This window comes from Mustela putorius, unplaced genomic scaffold (assembly GCF_011764305.1).
Source record: "Mustela putorius furo isolate JIRA1106 unplaced genomic scaffold, ASM1176430v1.1 tig00000107_pilon_pilon_pilon, whole genome shotgun sequence".
NCBI lineage: Eukaryota > Metazoa > Chordata > Mammalia > Carnivora > Mustelidae > Mustela > Mustela putorius.
The window spans coordinates 181,291-205,483 of record NW_025421284.1 but is presented as its reverse complement, the minus strand read 5'-3'; the positions used below and the strand labels follow the sequence as shown (position 1 = coordinate 205,483).

The following is a 24,193-nucleotide window of genomic DNA, read 5'->3' as shown; positions in this document are numbered from 1 at the left end:
CAGGAGGGAGCTTCTGCTCAACTCAGCTTCTGCTCAGCCCCGGGGAGCTGGGGCTGCAGGCGTCCTTCTCACGGCAAGCACTTTTGTTAATCATTGCGCCACAGAAAGGGCCGTGCGGTGTGGCCTCACACGGGCATTTCCATGGCCCGGCCAGGGGGCACCCCCGGAATTCTGCTGGTGTTTCATTGGCCAAAGCATGGTTACTTCGAACTTCCGAGGAGGTCAGAAAGCGCTTCCCAGGAGGAACCTGGAAGGAGGCAGTAGCGGGTGTTTCCGAAGCTCTCCACCATCCCACCTTCCTTTGCTCTCTCTGGGCTGCTTTTGTTGCTGTCCTTTGTGCTTGTTTTGTTGTTGTAGCTTCTGAAGGCGGATATGCAGAGTTCCTTCCTTCCAGCTTGCTTGTTTCAGTGGAAAGCTGGTCGCCCGCAGGGAGCATTAGGAACCAGCAGAGTCGCGCAAGGAGAGCTGAGGACCTGAGCGCCTGCGTCCACCCGAGAAGGCCTCCTGGTGGGGGGGTTCCCGAGAGCGGTTACCCTTGCGTGGCACCCACCTGTGCGAGCCCGTAGCCCAGTGCCTGGTGAGGGCCCAGGTCTGGGCTGCACACAGATCCCTGGAGAGTCAGGGCAGGCTGGGGTCCCCCAGGCTCTTCCTCGTGTATCTCCGGCCATCTGTGACCAGCAGGCTACCCTTCCTGGGGGCTGCTTTGCTTCCACCTCCCACATCTCAGGCGAGCACCCCCGATGCCAGCGCCTGTCTAGGAGCATCCAGGGAAGGGGGATGCTGGGAAGTAGCTTTAGTCAATGTGACGATAGAATGATCCAACATAGTCGACTGCTTGTGTCCTGGGCACCATGTACACCGCTGTGAACTCTGTTTTACTTCTGGATAGAGAAGGCAGCAGCAGGATCACGCTTCCACCTAACGTGATACAACTCTTCTCTGTGCAATGGAAAACAGGCCAGCCATCTCCCTAAAAGAGGATGCAGAGGGCCACTTTGTCCACTCTAGTGATGTCCGTTTCTCATCTAAGGACTGTGTCGTTTAAACATCCCTTTTCTTCCAGACTTGAGTATAGAAGCTACTCATACAGTACTCGTGCATCTCATGTTATAGCAAAAGCAGCAGCAGCAGAAGAATTGCATGATATGCACACACACATGCACACACACACATGCACATGCAAATACATTCATACCAGCCCAAGGAAGAAATAGTCACGGCTCCTGCCATGTTCTCCAGCTGATCACGGGGATGCGGCTCGTATTCTAACGTCCTCCTGCTGCCCATTCCGTATTCCCTTTGCCCTGTGCAAGCACCTTATCTGATTCCATTTCCTTGGCAGGTGGGGTGTAAACAGTTGCTTCACCTGGTACTTTGCATATAGACTGTACTTGTGAGACATGTCCGAGAACTTTTATCACTGGATACGGGAGCAGACGAGAAACACTACAACGTCCATTCTGTCATGCTCTGGCCTTCCCTGCCCGCATTGTGCTCGAGCAGCCCAGTTTGTCTCGGTAGTGTCCATCAGTCACCCGGCCGTACTAAAAGCTCTTCTCTACCCACTGGTTCAGTGACATTAGTCGCTTAGAGCGGCCAGATAGCAATCTCTGTGTCCAATTTAATGGAGACATTATTGAGTTCCCTGGTGGAGGCTGTCCTCCTTTGGCAACTAAGCCCTCAAAACTGGAACAACCTACAATTATAGGATTGAGAATGGGAGTTTACAGGAGTGGACGGCCACTCCTGCTTCCACTCCCCGATTCCCAGACCTGTGTGGATCCTGGCGGTGGCAGAGTCCGTGTCTTGCCTTGGTGGCTGTTCCCAAGCATCTCTTTTGTCCCAGGGGGTATCTTCAAGCCTCCCTGGTGTCGCCCCTAGGCTGGTACCCTCACTGAGTCTTTAGAAGCTCATTCTCTCCTTCCATGAAGGAAGCTGCTTTAGGGCGAGGAGGAGCAGGGTTAGGTCAGTGAATTCCAAGAGCATAAGCTCATCGTCATGCATCATTTGCTGTAAATGAATGTTTCTGTCAGAAGCCATGCTCTGTGAAATACCTTGCGAGTGGAGAGCTCATGGGGAAAGTCCATAGATGGTGCTTTGGGTGGAAGCATTACGGACAGGAAAGCAAACCCGTGTCCAAAGTAGGTTCAGTTGAAGTGAAAATAAATGTCTGTGCCATCCATCAGTTGTAATCGACCCGCCATGGCTGGCTGGCTGGTCCTCCAGAGGGTGGCACACTTAAGGGGCTTGAAGTTACAGTGCTTCCCTTGTCTTCTTTTGGGTGGCCCTCAGTGTATTCTGCAGAACCAGGCATCACCCAGACCTGCATTTGTATTTCCTCAGGCAGCAGGTCATAGGGAGCTCTGCATGAGGATGTAGATGTAGCTTGAGGGGGACAGGGCAGGTGGTGTGGCCGTACCAGTGCCTTTGCGTACCGGTGATGTTTGCTCCTACAGCTTACTTGTGCCGTCAGAGTCTACCTGAGCCCTAGCTCATGCAGCCCCCCTCCGTCTGCTGGTGGGGTGCTGCTGTGCATGTCCACTTCATGGCTAGGGGGTCACCAGACAGTTCCATACACATGAGCAGGTTGGACTGCGGGGAGACTTGGTGATGGTCCATGATCAGTGTTCAGTCCCTTTTGAGGTTGGTAATGAGTCAGCAACTGTTTCTCAAAAGGAGAGTATCTGTAGAATCACGGAGAATTCTTAGTAAAGGACTAGTTTGGATGGAGAAGCGGGTTCTTTCAGGGAAATCTGTGAAGCCAAACTTGGCTAGTCACCGTAGGTGACCAAGATGGAGGAACTCGATGGAGATGTTTCTGGGAAACCAATACTTCTGTGTAACTGCTACCACTGTGCTTCTGCGGCTGCGTGTCTGCTGGACCACTGTTCCCCAGTGGCTAGAAGTTGGGCAGAGGAGCAGGAGAGTATGAGGTGGGGCATTGAGGACAAGCTGAAGCCTTGCTTGACCCTCTGTGGCTGCCCATCATCCTGTCCGACTTTGAAGACTTTCGGTGAGGACTTGTTTCATTTCCACCTTCTAGATCTGGTACAGATTCCTCTTCCATTCCTCCCCCCCACCCCCAGTTTAGAGTTACGCTTTTTGTGTTACAAATATGTGATTATTTTTAACTTATGTTTTTGTTACAAACTGCTAATTTAAAATTGTGATCATGGAACATGGGTCTCTGTGATACCTCTTCTTTGACACTTTTTGCAAGTTTTCATAAATATTCCATGTGCACATGAGATATTATTCTTCCTAAGGATGAGTGTGGAATTCCTTATTTACCAATAGGTCATTTATTAATTATTACATTCAAATATTTTGCATCTTCTTAATTTTGTTTGTTTTTACTTTTGTTTGCTTGACCGATCAATACCTGGATGGAGATGATGAAATCTGCTCTCGGTAAATTAATTTACTTCTCCCCCTAGGTCTGTACATTTTTGCTTTATATATTTTGAGACCATTTTATGAGTTCATAGATGCTTAAAGTTATTTTCATTGCCTTGGAATTGAGCATTTTATCATTTTATCTTTACCCTTGAAGTTTTTAGTTTTTACTTAATGCATATTTCACTTGTCTTTTTAAGCCTGGAAGTTAGACATTCATTATTATAATTTCAGATAGACAGTGTATGTTTGGTTGTGCCAATGTATTTACCATTATATTTGTTCACCGCCTTCTTCCAATTCATACAGTCCTTTTAGGATTATATAATTTTTTAGAAGTTCTTTTAAAGCAGGTTTCTCAATGGTAGATCCTGTTTTAAAAATAATTTTTAAAAAATGTTTGCATTTTTGCTCTTATTACCAAAAAAAGCACACGTTTTCTTGGTGATATAAGGTTGACTGTTTTTTTCCTTCAATAATTTGTCTTCACTGCCTTGCACTGTTGAAATTTCTGCTCTCATGCGAACTGTTCTTCTTTGTGGGCAGTCCTTCCTTTCTCTTTATCCACTCAGGATTTTTTCTTTTATCTCTAATATTTTGCATTTTTACCATCATAGATATATGTATGTATTTCTTTTTGCTTACCTGGCTGGAGTTGGTTTTTCATTAGTGCTAATTAGTACTAGACATCCTCAAGTGATCTGTCTTTAGATATTTTATGTCTTCAAGTCTCTTCATTTTGTCAACTTGGGAACTCCAATCAGACATGTTAATACCTTCTTATTCATCTTATTCTATTCTCTGTGTCTTAGGCTTTTTATAATTTTTATCTCTTACATATTATAAAGAAATATGTATATTCTTTTGTTGCATTGTAAATAAACTCTTTGGTTGAATCTTCTAGTTCACTGATTTTCTTTTTAACCCTTGCTTTTTTCTGTTTTCTGTCTCTATTTTTTTCAGTGGTTGAACTTTTATTGACATGATTATATTGATCAGCTTTACAGGTTCCATTTTCTATGTGTTTGTACCTGATCGATTTCTGTTGTATGAGCATCCTTGAAAGTACGTCCTTTATTCCTTTAAATGTGTCAAATACAGCTATTTGGTATTCTCTGGCTGTCACTTTCAGGGTCTACAGTCCCTGAGAATCTAAACCATTTTTTATTTCCTTGGACACTCGTTCTTGGTGACTGATCATTTTTGGCGAATTTTTTTAAAGATGTTGACTGATTTTAATTGCTTGGAATACTGTGATTCTAAGTGGGAAAGCTTTTGCCTAAGAATAGTTAGCTGCTCTTTCCAAGATAGCTGTGATGTACCCCAGCTGAGGTTTACTCTGGCTCCCTTTGTCCACACTCGCTGTCCTGTAGATCTACACACTGCTGAGGTTCTCAGCTTCGGCATCTCCTGGGCACCTGTTGTCTACAGGGCAAGGCTGGTTCTCATTCCTCCCAGCTGCCCCTGGCTTTTGTGGTATAGACTTCCTGTCTACATACCTACCCCTGCTAAGGGTTTAGCACTCATATTTTCTGTTTCTCTGTTTTGTTTTTTGTTTTTTTATGGGGATGGGTAGGGAAGTGAGTTGGAGATCTTGTCTACCACTTGTAGAAACTAGCAGTCCCTTTAGGAATATTATTTGGAGTCTAGTTGTAGAAAGGAGAGTTCTTTAAAGTTTGATGCCCCATGGGAACCATTTCTTATGTAAAACACACTTATTTCATGTTTTTATCCATATTCTTAAAATGTGAGTGAAAATGCTGGCCTGTGTAATAGGAACTGAGAATAAGTAAATATGGTCAAGACCATATTTTTAAAATAAACACAAAAAATTATAGATATGTGTAAGAAAAACCAGTCTGCACCTGCTTAGAAAGATGTATCTTCCACTATTTACAGCTGCATAAGGGACTTGTTAAGTGCAGACAGAATTATGGCCTAAGGTCTGCTTCCTTTTGCTAGATGTCATTTGACTGCATTTATGTGGGTCTGTTTTATTCTGTTGATCTATTGGTCTGTTCTTCTGCCAGGACCATCCCTGTCTTGATTACTGTAGTTTTATAGCAAAATTCAAAGTCCAGTAGGGTCAGTGCTCCAAATTTTTTCTTGTTCTTCCATATTGTTTGCTGTTCTGGGTGCTTTGTCTCCCCGTGTAAGCTTTAGAATCCATGTGTCGATATCTACAAAATAACTTGCTGAGGTTTTAATTGGGATTGCATTGACTCTACAGACTAATTTGGAAAGAATTTATATCTTGACCATACTATCTTCCTGTCCATGAGCATGAAGTATCTCTCCATTTATTGAGGTCTTTGATTTATTTCACCACAATTTTATAGAAATATTTAATCAGAATTTTTGTTTATTCCTTTCATACCTCATGATAAAATGGAGTAGGACTCTATATGTGGAAAAGAATGAAAAATACATTTTCTATTATATCACACACATACATATATTATATATGAATGAATGAAAGTATGTATCTTTAGTCAAATGTTTATCACAGCTAAAAGCTCATTTATTTTTGCCCTGTGACAACCCTTCAAAATGATTTGTGGTGATCAATTATGATTTAGAGTGCAAAATGGGCACCATTCCAATAATGAACGGTCAGACCAGCCTTGGTGAGAAAGTATTGAGATTTGAAGGAAAAAAGGCCATGATGGCCCTCATGGTAATAATTTCTGTTGTTTTTGGTACACCTGTATGTACCCAGTGCCCACTAGCCTTGTGGTATCCGTGTTGCTTTTTACATGAAGAGACAGGTTTAGGGAAGCTCAGTGCTCAACCCGAGTCACACGGAAGTAAGTGGAGATGGGACCTACCTTCAGTCCGTTGGACTTCAAAGTATTTTTTAATAGAAAAGCAGTGTTTTGCACGAGACTGGCCTTTACCATATAAATGAAAAGTAGTACTGATTAACAAAAAAAAAAAAAAAAAAAAAAAAAAAAAAAAAAAAAAAAGAAAAAAATGCACATAGAAAAGAATGAAAATATAATCTGTTGCTCTATGGAAAAGCCTCTAAGAAACCAAAGAGCTGTCACAGAACACATGAAAGCGATGGGTACTTAATAGGCCTCGCAATTAGAAACCCTCCAAAATTACTAGAAAATGCATTGAAAAGGAAAGGATAAGATGTTCCCAGGGAACAAGCAAGAGGGACCTGTTATCATTACATAGATGATGCCATGCTCACGATCTCCCTATGAAAAGGCATTTTCACTTGATCTTAGCCAAAAGGCCGAGAAGCGATGAAAAGGCATTTTCATACATTCCATTTAGTTTGCATTGTAAGGTATTTTTTAAAAACATTTTTAAAGGCATTTGAATACATTTTAGTAGCCATAAGGGCATTTTTCTACATTTCACTTAGTTTGTGTCATATGGAGAATTTTTTTTTTTATTTATTTAAAGCATGTTTTAAAGGCATTTGAGTACTACTAATAAAGGCATTTTCATATGTTTCATGTAGTTTGTGTTGTATGGTGAAGTTTTGTTTCCACCAAGGGAGGTGGGGTTGGGCTGCATAAACAGATTTCATTGAGATTGACAGTGTTTTTAATGTTTTAGTTCATTTTATTTTAAGCTATGCTGTTTGTTTTATGCTACAAATTTTGGAAACTGAAGTAGCTCCGAAGAAAACAGCCACGGGGTGTGCCTCTGTGGCTTTGTCCGTGGTCCTGTCCGCTGGGAGTGGACCAGGGCAGGGAAGGAAGCTTGTGGTGCAGGCACGGTAGGCCTTCCCGCATTTCATTTACTTCCCCTGGTCGGGGGAGACACATGATGCCAGCAGCAAGACTGGGAAGGATTGTGGCTCGTAAGCTTATACACTCTTTAATGAATGCTCTACTGTTTTTTTTTTCTTGATGCCCTATAAAAGATGCTATTTTGTGGAGAAGTCCTTATTAAAACTTGTTTGGAGTTTGAGTTCCAAAGGCAAATGCAGACTCAGCTGCTGGCTGCCCTCTTTCAGAAGAGCCGGACTCTCCCGTGGGCTCGGGTTGGGCAGTGTTTGGGGCCGGCAGCCTCGGGAGCAGCAGCGGGCTGGGCCAAAGCCCCGGGCCAGCTGGGAGCCCGGCTTGCCCCCGGGAGGCTGGGGGATGCGGGTGAAGCGAGAGGTCCTCCACCGTGCAGGGTCCAGCTCTTCCGGTTGCGCACCTGCCCCTGGGACACCACATCGGCTCCCAGGGATCGTGGCGTGTGACTTAGGAGCCGTGGAAGTCCCTTTCCTCCCTCAAGATGGACTCAGAATTATAGTTTACAACTGCGTTAGCATCAACATGTGTGTGCCCTTTGACCCCAAGAGCTTATGTTTTTTTGTTTTGATTTTAAAAGACATTAAAACACATTTGTGGACTCTTAGAAGCACTAGGGGATCCAGACACTGTGTCTGCTCTGCTGCATGGGGAAGTCACCTTCAGCCCAGACAAGGCACTTCTTGGCGATGGGGACCCCAAAATTAAAGAAAAAAAAAACGTATATGTGATAGAGACTCCAGTATTTAAGACCCGAAACAGTATCAGGTGTATCTGTCCTGGAGCCAGCATCACGGGACCTTGTCCCGTCTTTGTCTTATTCCCGTTAGAGCCGCTCCGAGACGGGGGCAGGGAGAGGCCAGGCGACGCTTCCCGACGCTGCTTTCCGATCCCTTCCGTGGCTTCACGTGCTAAGTTTCGCTTCACAGTCATGTCTATTTTCACATCATTTTCGGTCTCTCTGGAGACACGAGGGCCAGTGAAGTCGACGATTGTTTCTCCCCGGCCAGGGTTGATGGAGTGAGTGACCGGTCATGCAGGACAACGGCCGTCCCGGCGACCTAGGGGCGAGCTCTGTGTCCACAGTTCAGTCCTTTAGGGGCAGTTTAAGTGAGATTTCCCGGCTCTGTGCGTATAGCAGGTGGTGGGGATCTCAGGCTGGATGTCCCCAGAGGACATGCGGCCACGACCCCGAGCCCATTTATTTGTGGGGTTGCAGCGTGGGGGGCCCTCGCCGCTGTGGCACCGCCGAGACCCTTTGCCCTCATTGCGGTGTGGCCGAGGGTGTGGGTGCGACTCGGCACCTGATCAGGGGCGAAGACAGCCGTGCCGGGGGAGTGAGAACTCCCCACTGGCTCCTCCTGTCTCCCGCCAGCTCTGGAAACGCACATGCCTTCGGCCCCTTGGTCTCGCTCGCCATCTGCTGCGGGGACCCCAGCCGCCCCCCTGCCCCCCTCCCCAGCTGCACCAGCCGTGGAGACTCATTTTCATTCTTGGGGTTTCTTTTTCCTCACCTGTGGAATCGCGCAGACACCGTGCCCCCCACGGGGGTGTGGTAAGTACATGACGTGGTTGTGTGTTGTTCTGTGTTGCGGTCACCGTGGTGGTCGTCTCTCCCCCAGGCGTCTGGAGGCGCGTGTGATGGTGGCGGAGAAGGGGAAGCGCGGTCAGCTGAGCCCTGCGGGCGGGCTCAGGGCCCTTTCCTTGCCCCGATGTTAATCCAGAGTCTGGGAGCGATTTGGCGGATCTGCTGTGCCTCCCCGTGTCCCCGGGGTTAGGGGTTTGGTATCGGGGGAGGCGGGAGCTGGAGCTGCCGATGGCGTGGCGTGAGCCCCGTACCCCCGGGCACAGGGGAAGAGCTCGCCGGGCTCTGGGATTTGAAAGAAGCGCCCCACAAATCCCGGATCTCACCGTCTCTGCTCTTCTGAAGCCTCCCGGGAAGTTCTTAGGGTTCTGCCCGGCTGGGTTCTTGGATTGAGGTGCGTCGGTAGCTCCCCGTGTTCAGATGAGGGATGGAGACCTTCGGTGGCTTCCAGCCCACAGGGGGTGCTGTGCGTGGCCTCCTGGGAAGGCTTTGCCAAAGCGAGAGGCTGAATCCATGCCATGGTAGCGCAAGGAAGCACCACGTCTGCCGCACTGAGCGGACATTGCATAGAATGGAAATAGGGTTCCTTTTGTGCGTGTGGGCTAGAAAGGGATGGAGGGAGCGGAGCCTTACTGTGTGCAGAAGTGGACCTCAGAAAATGCATCGGGGGCGAATGCTGCTTGCTCATTTTCTGTTTGCCGCTGGAGCACCGGACAAGTGGGGAGGTCCGCCAGCAAAACGGCACATTCTTCTAAGTGTTTCCTGCTCTCTCATGCCTACACTTAGTACTTGATGACCCTTTTCTCTTAACCTGCGATCTTGTTAAAACATTAATTGTCATGCATTAAAATAAATGCTCATCACTTGAGAGACTCAGACCATTTTTAGATTTTTAAATAAAACATTTCAAACCCATTTGGAAGCCTTAATTTTCTAAGGCAAGGGCATTTCTAGTCCTCTGATTCAGGCAGTGAAGTTGCTGGTCTTATTTTTACCCTGATAGTAAATATTCTTACACTCACTTTTGAATAAAATCCATTTCTCCATTTATCAGGGAAAATCTAAATTTGACGGTGTTGCTGTTTTGCATAATTTAAATATACAATACTGGGTTATTTCTATAGAGAAACATAGTAATTTAATGGGAAATTTAAATTTTCAGACGTTCAGACCCTTCTACTTCTGGAATAATTTTTACAGTTCAATCTATTTGACATTGATTCATGTTGATGACATTTGAGGACATGAACTGTGGGTATCACATGTTGCTAAATTGTGCCTTTGCAATATTTTCCTTCCTCTTAGGAAGTCGAAGACCACGTGGCATTTTTAATAACGGTCCCGACAGCCCTGGCGATTTTCTTCGCAATATTCATCCTCGTGTGCATCGAGTCCGTGTTTAAGAAGCTGCTCCGTCTTTTTTCCTTGGTGATATGGCTGTGTCTCGTGGCCATGGGGTACCTGTTCATGTGCTTTGGAGGCACCGTCTCTCCCTGGGACCAGGTATGGTGTTAAAATGCTTTTTGTGTTTCCTTTATGTGGTTTGATTGATGACATACTTGGTTCTGCAAACCTGACCCTAAACTGGAAACAGGAGACCTGTGGCCGAGAAGAAGGTCTTTCGAATTAGCCGCGTTAGTGTGGCTTTATGGCTGAAGTCAGTCCACACCTGCTTGGACTTCTCAGATCTGCCAGCAGCCAGGGTGCGGGCCCGGGTCTTACCTTGTCACTTGGTTGAGATGGCCGGGTCCAGCTGTACTCCTCGTGCTGACTTGGCTGCATGGTGTCCTGGTTTCTGAGTTCTCTGTTATTCCAGGATCCGTCTGGGATCAGAGCCGTACCTGTCAGTCTCAGACACTGGTTTTTGCCTTGGACTCTTTGTCCATTACCAGATCTTCCTCCTCACATACAGACTTCTCTGACACTGATTTTACATCAGTCTGATTTTGTCATATCAGTAGGATGGTTTCATGCACCTACTGGAAACCCATGGTTCTTCATGTTGACCCTGGGAGGTTCTTGGCTCAGGAAGTCGCCACCTGGAGGCTGTTAGCTCTTTAGGACTCACCGCTGTGTGCTGCCAGGTGGATGCACACTCTGGACTGCCTGAGGAAGCTCTGGGTTGTCTCCGGGGCAGGGCTGGGCTGCAGGCATGGTATACAAGCTGCCAGCTTTGAGCTCGTAATCAAAGCCTCGAGGTTCTGCAGCCATCCAGGAAGAGAGTGCATTGGGCACTGAGCGGGCTGTCACAGCGTTGGTCGGACATCAGAGTGAGGGGTGAGTAGGAAAGGAACAGGGGCCAGAAGCGGGTAGAGGAGAAAGCATTAGGAGACCAAGACCAGTAGGGAGAATTCCTGTTGAGGCCAGAGGAGAGGAGAGATTGAAGAGGGCAGCGGACAGAAGGGCTCAAATACCAGGGCGGGGGGAGAGCGTCGCCACTCTGCCATTGTTGGAGAGAGCCCTGGGTGAGGTTTCCAGCAGATTCTGTTAGGAAGTGTGACAGGGTTCTGCCTCATGGCCTCAGCCAAGCCATCATCCCGTTTTGGCCTCAGTTTCTCTTACAAAGGGAGAGGCTTGGACTAAGTCAACAACACTTGGTCTCTCTGGCTCCGAAGGACACTGTTGTGGATGCAAGAGATGGTGGTGCTGCTGTCCCTTTCTGCTGCTCCCCTGGTCAGGGAGGCTCCCAGGCCAGGGTCTCCGTCACTGTCCCCTTCAGGGCCCTGGCAGGGCTGGGTATGCATCCCAGGCTCCCAGCAGCTTCCTGGCCCCACCTCCCCTCTGTCTGCACGCCGTGCTCTGGCCTCACGCGCACATGGGACAGAACCGGGGTGCCGGCCAACAGTGGGACCCACCCAGCGGCCTGGGTGTGCACCCACGCCACCTCCTTTAACAGTGTGACTTTATGAGAGGCCTCACTGTCTGGAAGGGAAGGATCCTCTGTTTGTTCTTTAGTTTTCCTTTGGTTCCGAGTTCTCTGAGCGCGTTTCTCCGTATGAATCTCAGAATCAGCTCATCATGTCCAGTGAAAACTCCTGTTGAGATCTGGAGTTTTATCTTAATGTATTATATCATATAGCATATAAAATATATTGTAATACCTTTATAATATGTGATATATTTATAATATAAATTATAATTGTATAGTATATATACAGTTATATAATATGTTAATAATATGGGATTTCTTAGTTTTTGCTTTGAATGATATGAAGTGTCTAGAAAATAATAAAAGGATACTATAAAAGCACCCAGAGATTTGCTATCCTATTGTATTGAGACTTTCCATGGAATGATGTGGTCTGTCTGTCCAGTAAGTACGATTTTCTTTTATGTCTGAACACTTTTTTTTTTCCTGCATCAAATCAGTAGTCATTTTACTTGGACTTGTTCTTAGATACCTAACTTTTTTTGTTGTTGTTTTATAAAAGGGATTTTTTTTCTAATTACCTTTTCTATTTGGTCAATGTTGATGCGTAGGAATACTGTTGATTTTTATGGTAACCTGTATTCAGCAATCTCAGGGAATTCTTACTAGCTCTGTTAATCAATCTGAGGGTCTCAGTTTATCTATACAGACCCTGTTATCATCTTAAGATAATTCAAGAGAATCTTTTTCTCCCTTTCAAGTCCTTGAGTCCATCCATTTGCATGCATTGTATTTTCTAATTGTGTCCCCCAGGACTTGTCATGCAGAACCGTAGTTTCCAACTGCAGCATCTGTAACTTCACCCGTCAGGTTTCCTCTGTTTTCGCGATTACAATTTTAGTAGAACTGATCGTCAGGAGGAGGACCGAGGAGGACCTGCGACGGCTCTGGAAGGTTCTCCTCCTACGTGTTCTGTGGCTCCCATGTGACCCTGTAGACCTTGTCAGAGCAGCCTTCCCCGCCTCCTGGTGCCCCCCACCTGGCGACACCCCTGACCCTGCTGCAGGTGTTCCATCGCACGTGTGATGAGTGACCGTCCCCCGTTCTAGGACGGACACGTCTGGGGGTGGCATGCCTGTCTTCGAGCGCTCTGCCGAGAGCGGGCTCGCTCCGTGTTTCCGTAGATGTGCGGCTCTAGTTCTTCTGCAGATTTGTTGTTGGATTTTCTTCTTCTTTTTTTGTTTTCGGGTCCACTTGTTCTGCTTTTTACCTTTTGGCTTTTTGGCCTTCATTTGGTTTTACTGCTGCTGTCCACCTGCTTTAAAAAACAAATCTCTTGGAGTATCTTCCCTCTGTTTCCTCAGTGATCCATCTCCCCCAGGCGCCCAGTTCGCGGGTTACATGTCTCAGGGTTGGTTCTTCTTGTGCTTGGATGTTCTTGTTTCCAGGCTTCTGCTGAGTCGGGACAGTCTCACCTCCTCCTCCCCACGTGATCTTCCCCCCTTCCCCGCCCCACTGGCCCTGGGCTCTGGCTGCCTTCCTGTGCCTCCCGGGCGCTGGGCAGAGTTAGCTTCTATGTGGAGCCTGGGCCCTGCCGGCATGGCCCAGCTCGCAGCCTGCAGCACAGCCGTGTCTGGTCCAAGCTCGGGAAAGGCCCCAGCCAGGCCCGGGGGTCGCAGCTCTCTTTTGGCCACTGTGCCTAAGCTGGGGTCTTGGTCATGTGTCTCCCTCTCACACGCCTTGCCAGGAGAGGGACACTCGGGCCTTCTCTGGGGTTTGAAATCCTTCCTCAAACCTTCAGAGCAGTGATTTAAAATGAAATTATTCGGTCCCGTTACCCAAAGCCTCGCCTCTGTCAATACCAGCACCACCGATGTCGGCCCCTCAGGGAGCACTAGCCTTCATGGAGCACGGCAAGAGGTTCCCTGTGCCGGAGGAGGAGGAGTGCTCAAGAGAGGGCTCCCACGGGCAGGGGTGAGTTCACCATCCTGCCTCGAGGAGGTGTGGGAGTGAGCCTGCATAGACGGAAGGCACAGTCCCCATGGGGCCGCTCCCTGCTGACCCCCGCTGCCCTGGGGTTTGCTGACTTGTTGGAGGGACTCCCAGAACTCAGGGCAGGCTGTCATAGTTGTGGTTCGTGTCAAGGAACGAGGACAGACCGACATCAGCCAAGGGAAGCGTCCAGGAAAACTACCATGTCCGGAGCTTCGTGTCCTCTGCCTGCGGAGTCACGGATGGCACTGCCCTCAGCTGCTCAGCGTCCCATGAGACACCGAGTATCACCAACTGGGGCATCCGGGCTGAGCCTCTGTGTCTGGGGGTTTTGCTGGGACTCGGTCTCCTGCACCTGGCAGGGCTGACTTCAGCCTGCAGCCTGGCGCTGCATCCGAGAGCCCCAGCCTGCAGCCCTCCTAGACACCGCTGGCCCCGCGTGGCCCCGAAGACGCCCCTGCTGGATCATGTGTAGACTCTGCTGGCCCAAGCCCGCGGGCCACGGAGACCTTCTGGGGCTGGAGAGATGCTGGAGCCCAGGGCAAAGGGCAAGCCTCTCTCCGGGTGAGATGTCCCTTCTCCGCCCAGATGATCCGAACATAGAGCCTCGTCATCAGAGTCTCCAGGGTCGAGCTCAGAATACCCCCGGCTCGCATGCAGTTGTAAGGATGGGCCCAGGCCCTGCCCTGTGTGCCCTTCCTGCCAGACCCTCACCGATTCCCGCGTGGCTCCCTGGGGGGGCACTGTCACACCCCTGCTTTACAAGAAACAAAGATGCAGGGTGACAAGGACCTTGCTCACAGCTGAGCGGCTGGCGCACTGGGGAGCACCTTACCTGACGCCAGAGGCCTCCCTCCCGGGACACAGGGCTCCTCTGCTGGGAGCCATGTCACGTCTAGATGGGATGGTAGCCCATGTCTAGAAACAAACCCGACGGTCCCACCTGCTGGGGCCGTCCTGCTGTCATCAGTGGGGAGCAGCCAGCGTGGTTGCTGGATGTCCTGCTGCATGAGCAGGGCGGCTCCCACCGGAAATCCTCCTCCAGCCCCCATGTCAGGGGCGCCAGGTCTGAGACACCCTGGCGTGGTCCAGTGTCCTGCCTCAGTGATGCCTTTTAGCCAGCCTGAGGAGGAGGAGTCGTGCCACGGCTGGTCTGTCTTGATCAGGCACGAGGACTGATTGGGCAGCATCCGGCCTGAGGAGGTCCGGGGGGCAGAGGGTGGCGGGCACCCAGGAGGGTCAGTGGCGCGGTGTGGACGGAGGCGTGGGGAATCCCGCAGCAGGGAAGAGAGGAGGCCTGCGGCAGTGTGCCCTCCAGCCCCGACGGGGCCCGAGTCTCCCTGCCCACCTTCTTTTGACGTGGTCTTCCACCCGGTCAGGCCTCTCTGCATGTCCCCTTCCACCCGTGCTGCTGGCTGCCCGCCCATGGACGTTCGTCCCACGCAGCTGCCTCCTGGATGAAAAGGACTGAAAGACGGTCTGTTCTTGGTGGTTCCAGCAACTCCGAGGGAAATCGGCGGGACATCGCTGGGTCTGTGGCTCTGGTTGCTTCACTGTGTTTTAGATGGAAGACCCGTGCGCGCGCCTCGGGCCCGGGCTGGTTTGCCAGCACGCCCTGCGCCGGGCTCCGGCTTTCCCATTGGTAAGCGGGTAGGCGAGAAGGGCAGTGCTGTTGCTGTTTCCCGTCTTATTTTCCTGAGTGGTTTAAAAATACTGGAGCAGTGTTGAACCGAATGTTCGTGGAGGCTTATATAAGAGATTTGTTTTCTCTGTTCTGTTAGGCAAAGTGGGATCCTTTCATTTTTTTTTTAAGAAACCAGTGGCCTCGAGTACAGGGCGAATCGCTCCCTCTTCAGCACATGCCTTTGCAGTTTCGTAGCGTAGCTGTGGTCCCTCTGTCCCTGTACCAGAGCCTCTGGGACACGGGCCTTCCTGAGAGGTCAGCCCCAGAAGAAGAGGCTTAGTGAGGTTCACAGAGAGTGTCTCTGGGCTTTAGGGCCGGAAGTCTGACATCGAGGTATGGGTAAAACCATTCTCCCTCTGCAGGTTCCAGGGGAGGACGCTTCCTGCCTCTTCCAGCCACATGCAGCTTCTGGCAGTCCTTGGTGTTCCTGGGCGTGTAGACATACCGTTCAGTCACACTCCATTCTTGTCCGCGTGTCCCTTCTCTTCTTGTAAGGACACCCATCCATCGTACTGGACGTAGGGCTTCTCGTGGTGATGCTGTCCTCAACTGCTGGCAACTGCTAAGACCCTGTTTCCAAGTATGATCATACTCAAAGGTACAGGGCTGGAGGGTAGGACTTGAAAATACCCTTTTTGGGGGATGCAGCTCAACTCATGACGGCTCTGATCTCACGGGATCCCTCGGGAAGATGCACTGTTCCCTCTGTGGGTTGCAAGAAGCCACCTCCGTCCTGCGTGGCCTGGTGCTCGGGTGTCTGCTCACCCTTCTTGGAGTCCCCTAACCGCTTTGATGTCAGCCGACACAGGCTGCACATCCACCACGGACTCAAACGGATGCGCTGGAACCCAGCATGTCGGGAATTAGGTACTTTCCAGTGTGTGAATATCCCGTTAAAACAAACCCACTCACGAACACAAAGAGAACTTAATCCGACGATCGCGTAGCCATGTAAACAGCATCGCGAATGACTGTTCGGGCCTTAGCTAGGAACACCTCTGCCCGTCGGAATCACGGAAGTGCTTCTTTTGGGCTCCGGCATTAATGACATCAAGAGGTTTTGCCTGATGTGTTTTCCTAGTGCTTTGGTTTACTTGGTGAAACCCAAGCTTTTAGATGTTTTATGTAATGAATTTCTGGCAAGAATGAATGCATTTCACCTCCGCTGACAGCCCTGACTTAGGAGCCTCCCTCCTGGACGAGAATATCATTGAGAAGGTGGCAGGAGGGCGGTCCCCCACATGGCTGGCTCCTAGGCAGACAGACGCCCAGCTTGGCTAAGCGAGGACAAGACAGCTGAGTCGCATTTGCATTTGTCTCCTGTTTCCTGCCCCCCCCCCATCCTAACAGCTCACTGAATAGAGTTAAATGAGGGCTTCCATTCCTGACAGCCCCATGGCAGCCTTGGCACAGGGACCATGCTGAAGTCATTGTATAGATTTGTTAAATTGCCACCAACTTGAAAGGCTAGTAATTTGCTCCAGGAAGAAGACCGCTCCTTGGTCGCATTACTTAAAAGGACACCAGACATTCAGCACGTGCCCGCGTGTTTGCTTACAAAAGCAGGACATCAGTGTGCAAACATCTGTTTTTTTTTTTTTTTTAATTTTTACTGAAAGCAGGACAAATGATCAGAAAGAACGGCTTCTCGTAGGCTGCGAGAATTGGTTTGCTTTTCCTCCAGTGCAGTCCTTTGGAATGCTGCTAAAGAATTTCCTTACCATCAGGAGACCCAGTAGCATGTGAACAGAAAGAGAAATCCAGCTCGGGGAGATCGCACCTCAGGACCGGAATGAAGCTCCCATCTCTAAGCTTTTGTGCACCAGTGAGGCTTCTTAGGGGCATTGTACACTCACTATGGAAAAGGACACACCTGAGAAGAATGAAAACATTACACCAATAATTGTCTCCGTATAGCAGCAAAAGATGAGGGTTTTTCTAACAATGTATTGTTTTAATGGCAGAGGATGTACTGACAAAATGGGAATTTTAAGGAAGCACATCGCCACTGGACCTAGCCTGAAGTGTAGGTGTTTTCAGATCCTGCACATTTCTGGCGGCTGTGTGCGGAGGTGGTGTTTCTGTCTTCTCCCTACTGTTAGTTCCCAGCCGGAGTGAGGGGACCATCACCCTGGCTGTGCCGTGCTCTGGGAACTTACCGCAACCCTCTCTGGGTGTCCCCAGCCAGAGCCCCGATCTTGCCCGAATAGACCCTTCTGCCGGGGTTGCACAACAATCTCTCTGCCTCGTCCTCTCTCTCTCCTCCTGTGCTTTTCTTTGAGGAGCACAGACCTGGGTCCTGAAGATGGGCATTTTAATTAGACTCGTGTCTGGAGATGAAGCACGCACCGCCCTTCTCATTTCTGCATTTCTGGAATATCTCCCCCACTCGCGCCACATCACTGTACATTTCACAGACCGAGCGGTCTTGGGAACATGTTTGTTCAGGGCTCCGTTTCCAGCATGCAGCTGGGGTCGCCTGTGTGGGGATCCCAGTGCAGAGAGTCGTGCAGATACTGAACGCACATACACGTCCCCTGCCTGTCGGCTCGCCTCCTCCGCTTTCATAGTGATAGAAAATACTTCTTCCCTGTGCCGGGCAGCAGTCAGTGACTTTATCCATAACTTATTTGATCTCTACCCCGCTCTGAAGTAAGTACCGTTATTGCTTGCAATTTGCAGGTGAGAACATGAGCACCCAGAGAGGTTAAGCATCTTGCCCAAAGTCACACAGCAGACAGACAGACAGACAGAATCTGAAGGTAGCATTCTGGCACCAGGATCACCGTGCGTCATGGTTCTGTGCTCCTCGCTATTGGGAAGGTGGGGTGTTTCCTGTCCTGCCTCGGCAAATCACAGGATGATTGTGACGAGGAAGGGACATATTTGGAAATTCTGAATTGTTCTGTCTGAGCCCCTTTTGGGGTTCAGTGTTATTTGGAAAAACCTCATAGAGAGGAAGTCAGTACTTAGAGATGCCATAAAGTTGATCAGATCATTGTTTCAAGTTGTCAGCAGATACTCCCCGTTGAAGAGCGTAGGTGTCTCATTCCTCAGAGGAATCAACAAGAGAAACGGGACATACTTGACTCGAGGAGTAAATGTCCATGTGCATATATGAGCCAGTGTTATCGTCTGGGAATTAGTGACTGCTTTTATGCTGAGGTTAACATTGCTTCCTTATAGATTCCTTGTAATTTCACTTCTTTCTGCTGGTTTTCTCTTCTGGTCCATTCTTAGTCCCTGTGTACCTGCACAGAGGCCCTTTCCTCCTTTTATGAAAAACCCTCTGACTCCAAGGGCCCTGGGAGGGCATTTGCCAGGATGCCAGCTCAGGGCTCAGAGGCCCGTCCAGCCTGGGACAGTTTCCCCCTGAGCTGCACGGGCTCTGGGTTCCATCTGTGACCTTATTTGAAGTCTGCGTAGGATGGCTCTCGTGCTCCTGGTTGGCGGGGTGGGGGGTGGCCACCGTCACGAGGAGGCCGGCGCTGTGTGTAGAGCTTAGGGCATCTGGAAGCACCACCTGGAGAAGTCATCGTGACGTTGAAAGAAGTCATGACTGCAATCTGGAATTTGTCGTGTTTTCGTGAAAGAGCTGGAATTTTAGGAGGCAGGAAGAATGTTCTGTGGACTTCCAGAACATCTGCTACTGACTCGGTTTAAATGGAGACACCTTGGCTGTTGGCTGTGTGAGAGCTTGCCGCGTTCAGTGTTTGTGAATGACTTTGGGAGAGGTTGTGTTTGTAATGGAACGCCAGGTATCTTGCACTTGTAATCAAGTGGGACATGATTGTTAGATCCAGAGGAACGCGGGGACCTGTGCGTCACGCAACCTGTCCGTGTCAGGTGGGGGCCATGTGCGGGCCCATGCGTGCCTGCTGGGGCGCTGCCAGCACGGCGGGGAGTGAATCCTGGACTCCAGGCCAGAGCAGCAAGTTCTCAGGAGAAAATAAATCCAGAGTTTAAATTATTTCCTATTAAGAGTTGCTTAGCAACACCTCACTTAGCTTCCCCAGCATGCAGTATGTCAGATTTCCTCTTCTCAGCCAGTAATCCTGTCCTCACCCGACTCAAGGAGGGGAGCGAGGTGTGTACCCCCAGTCCAAGTAAGAGGTCTGCATGGAGACTCTACAGTAAACTTTTAGATTCGGGATGGACAAATAATTGGGGCAAACAGGTGAATACTGTATTTTCCATCATCAGCGTGAAATTTTTCCTTTCATTCCATATTTCTAGTGCTTTATGACTGTGTGTGTGTGTGTGTGTGTGTGTGTGTGTGTGTTTATCTTCTGAATGTAATTTTCTTATTTGTAGAGGGGACTGAAGTATTTTCAGGTCCTCCAGGTACTGATGGACTGTGTGCCTTGTCCACTGGGTCACCGGTCCCCTCCGCCTGGGGCTTTGTGGATCTCTCTGTTTCTAACCCCCAGCCCAGCAGCCAGAGTGGTGGATGCACAGGGGCAGGCAGGGTACCAGTCGTGCTGGGAAAGGTTGATGATGTGCTGGCTGAGGAACAAGGGGGAGGTGGCGGGGGGAGGAGAGAGGAGGAAGGATCCATTTCTGCCTAAAGATGATCTAGTTAGTATTTTCAAGCCCTGCTCTGGCCCAATGGAGTATTTCTTCTAGGTTTTTCTGTCCAAAGGTTTGTGTTCCCTGCTGGGGATGATAGCAAGAATAAAATATTTCCCCGAGATTCACATCATTTTCTTTTTAGGCGTTATGACCTCAGAATGGAGTTTCTAATCATTTCCACATCTCAGCTTCACCACCATAAAATAGGGGCATTTCTCTCTGCTTCCGGGGTGTGCCCAGATGCCCTTCCCTCCGTGAGAGCCACAGCTGCCAGGACTGGCTGTCACCCTCCAGAATGCACTTGGGAGTCATGGCTCCTTGTGGCTGCTGTAAAGCTTGTAGGCCACATGCAAGGCTGTCCCCGGGAACTCTCCAGAGCATTAAGGAGAGGACATTCGCCAGGAAGGGTGAGCTGACTTCGGTCCCAGGGGAACGTGCAGCTTGGGGCAATTTGCAGAGTTCGGTGCCGTATCAGTGTCTCAGGTACCACGGACTGAGTGGCTTGGGATAGTACACCTGTCTCGCCCTCCAGTTCTAGAGGCCACAGGTTCAAAATCAAGGTGTGCAGGGCCACGCTCGCTCTGGCATCAGAGGAGAGCTCTTCCTCGCGTCTTGCCAGCTTCTCGTGGTAGGCTGGCCATCAGGGTCATCCCTCTGATTGCCGTTACATAGCCAGCCTCTGCCTCTGTCCTCACGTGGTCCCCCCCGGGTCCGTCTGTCTTCATGCTGCTGTTTTGCTGTAGGGACGTTGGTCATCCTGGGGGCTAGCCTACTCCGGCATGACCTCAGCTTCACCAGTTACATCTGCAGTGACCCCGTTTCCAGATAAGCCCACATTCTGGGGTACTGGGGTTAGGACTTCAACATAACTTTTTTTTTTCCTTTCCTTTTCTCTCTCTCTCTCTCTCTCTCTCTCTATCTCGGCATGGGCACACGATTTAACCCATCCAAAGTGCGAGGGAACTCAGATGAGAGAAGCTGTGGGTCTTATCTCTGCTTGCTCATGGTGGACGTAAAACATACATTACCTCGTCCGTGCTCACAGCTGCGGCGTGAGACATGGACCCTGTGCAAAAATGTGCATGCGGGGCCCCTGGTTCAAGGTTCAATGTTAGGGACTTCAAGACGGTCTCTCCAGGGTTGTCAGACCCACTGCAGTTCCCTCTAAGTGAGGGTCCTGTGTGTCCACACAGGTGCACGTGCTGGCACCTGGGGCTGGGGGGGCTGCGAGGTGGTCTCCGTTTTGAAGGCTCAGAGATGCAGCTGTGGGTGGGAGGTTGATGGTGTTGAGACTGCGAGCTCTTCCTGCCCCCGGCTTTGCTGCAGGGAGGGGTGATGCTGGTGAGACTCAAGCATCCTTCCGGTGTGGGGAGTGGTCCACACCTCCGAGGAAGTCAGTGAGAAAAGAAGTTGGGAGAAATTAGGAGAGATTTTGAAAGGGTCACTTATCACTGCTGGGGGCAGGGGAGACCCAAAAGCCCAGGGAGGAAAAAAAAAAAAACAACACCAAAAACCCAGAACAGCACAGAAAACTGTTCTAAGCCAAAGGTGGAGTCTTTTGGCCAAATAAATGTTTTTGCTCTGCCACCCATGATTGATGACTGCTTTCATTCGGTTGTTCAAATTCAGCTTTTGTTTTAAAGAGCAGCGTTCGTTCTTGTGGTTCTGTTAATATATACCAGTCTCTCTGAGTACAGATTGTGTTACATTTATTTTGTCATAAGCTGGTTTAATAATTTTGCTGTCTAGTAAATTCAGAGCTGAGATTAATAAGCATACTTGTAAAATCATCCGTGTGATAATTCTACTCCAAGGAGGATGGCGTTTCGAATGCCCCGTTCTAAACACCAGTGAAGTAATTGGGACTAGTTTACTCTCCTACCTTAACTGACAAATACAGTAAATGATGCTTTTGAGACACCGGCTAAGGGATACTCCACGGAAGTGACCCCAAAGGAAGGGAAATAAAAGCGGGGGTTGTATGATTGCCCCAGCGTCCTGCCTCAAAAGCGCCTCCAGCCCCAGCACAGGGAGGCAGGACCCAAGCAGAGCTCAGTGGTTTCATGAAGTTGAAGAAACGGAGTTCAGAGTTTGGGGAGGTAAATGCATGGGAATTCTCAGGTTGGGAAACCAAAGAGGAAAGATGAGAGAGTGACACTGAGAGAGAGAAAGCTCTGGAGACTTGTGGGCGGTCCTGTGAAGTCTCCATTAAGCACCAGTTAGCCCATGCAGTGAAAGGAACCTACAGTGTCCCAGAGCCTCCAAGAAGGAGGGGGCCCTCCGAACCAGGTATCACTGCATACCGAGGAATGATTCTTGGTCCCGGGCTGGGGAGAGCAAGGTGCCCGTGACAGAGGAACATTTCCTAATGTAAAGGGAATCTGTTGATCAAGACCGAGCAGTTTCAAATGCTGTGTACCTCGTAGGAGATTCAAAATAGGTGACATGAAGATCCACAGCCTTACTCCAAGTTCGCACCACTCTTCAAAGCTGGCGGGACAGTAAGAAAGTCAATAAAGATAGAGGAGATTTTGCAGGTTCTTTCAAACAGGGGGGTCTGATTGATGTTCCTAGAATACTCCATTGAACAAGGCAGACCTGATGTTCCCTCCAACAAACACACACTGAGCATTTTTCGAGATAGACCACATTCTTGACTGTGAAATCCCCTTGGAGTGCGAGCGGATTACTATCGTACAAAGTTTGTCCTTTCACCATGATGGCTTCGATAGAAGTCAGTAACGCAAGGGAATTTGGAAGCTCTGCCAGTAACTGGAAACCAAACAACACATTTCTAAATAGCCCATGACTCTGAGAAGAAATTACAAGGGGATCAGAGAGTATGTTGGACAGAGTGACATGAAAATGGGATACCTCCCAACTTGGGGGATGTGCCCTAAATGGGGTTTGAGGGAGCTTATCATATTGACTATTTATACTACAAAAGATGAAGGGCTCAAACCAGTCACTTAGGTTTTCACCTTCAGAAACTAGAAGAGGTAGTAGAAATTAGAAGAAATGGAATTAAACAAAGGAGCAGAAAACAATGAAGTTGTAGACAGAAAGACAACAGAGAAAAGTCAAAGTCAATGAGACTAAACTGTTTTTTTTTCCTTAAATTTATTTGACAGACAGAGATCACAAGTAGGCAGAGAGGCAGGCAGAGAGAGAGGGGAAAGCAGACTCCCTGCTGAGCAGAGAGTCCGATGCGGGGCTCGATCCCAGGACCCTGAGATCATGACCTGAGCCGTACGCAGAGGCTTTAACCCACTGAGCCACCCAGGTGCCCCCTAAACTGGTTCTTTAAGATGGTCAATAAAAGTGATAAAACTAACCAGACTGATAAGAAATAATGAAATAAGATGAAATTTCCAACTTTAGGAATATGAGAGGGATAGTCACTCTAAGTCCTACAGTGTTTAAAAGGTAAAGAAATGTTATGAACAGCTTTTTTGCCAACAAATCCCACAATCTAGATAAAGGGGAAAAATTCCTTGAAAAGCAAACTAACAGAGTACGTCGAAGAAGGAAAGGACAGCCTGAAGAGCCCTTTGTGTCTAAATAATTTGAGTATGTAGTTAATATCTTTCCACAAAGAAAACTTGGGTTCGTATGTCTCTCCTGGTGAGTTCTTACCAAAATTTTAGGATAAAATAAATCCAATACCACACTGATTCTTCCACAAAATAGAAGAGGGAACATTTCCTGTGTCATGTCATGAAGTCACCGTTACTCTGATACCCAAACCAAAGACCTTACGAGGAAAGAAAACTAAGACTAAAACAGTCATGAAAAAGAAAATAAAGTATATATTATATGTGTATATATATATATATATGCATATATTTTATAGGTAAAATATAGTATGACAAAATGAAGTTTATCTCAAGAATTCAAAGTTGGCTTAACATTAACAAAATCAGTGGTGTGATTTGTCACATGAATGTGATTTCCGTCAACATTGGTGCTCTCATATCTGGAGATGCAGAAGGGGCATTTGCTACACTTCGACACCTGTTCATGGTCTCTCAGCAGGCTAGGATATAAGGAACCACCTCAAACTGATTCAGGGCAACTGTGAAAAAGTATAGCATTGTTCCTGATCGTGAAAGATTCAGCGCCATCCCCCTGTGATCCCGAGTAAGATCAGGGTCGATCCCTCCCACTATGGTGGTCTCCTCAACACTGTACAGACATCCTTGCTAGTGTAGACAGTGAGAAGAAGCACAAAAGACTTGCAGACTAGAAGATAAGACTTCGGGTGACTGTGTCTGCATATGTGCGTGCACGTGTCACTGTCCCTTACGGTAGCCTGAAGCCACATGTGGACACGAGCG

The 24,193-nt window shown here is 48.8% G+C and overlaps 1 protein-coding gene across 1 annotated transcript in view; it reads left to right on the top strand.

Moving 5' to 3' along the window:
- LOC123394807 overlaps positions 1-24,193 on the top strand; it is a 119,106-nt gene that overhangs the window by 12,187 nt on the left and 82,726 nt on the right. Inside the window, exon 3 of the mRNA XM_045089501.1 lies at positions 10,045-10,242. Coding sequence (XP_044945436.1) covers positions 10,045-10,242 — 198 coding nt within the window. The remainder of the gene's footprint in view (positions 1-10,044; positions 10,243-24,193) is intronic.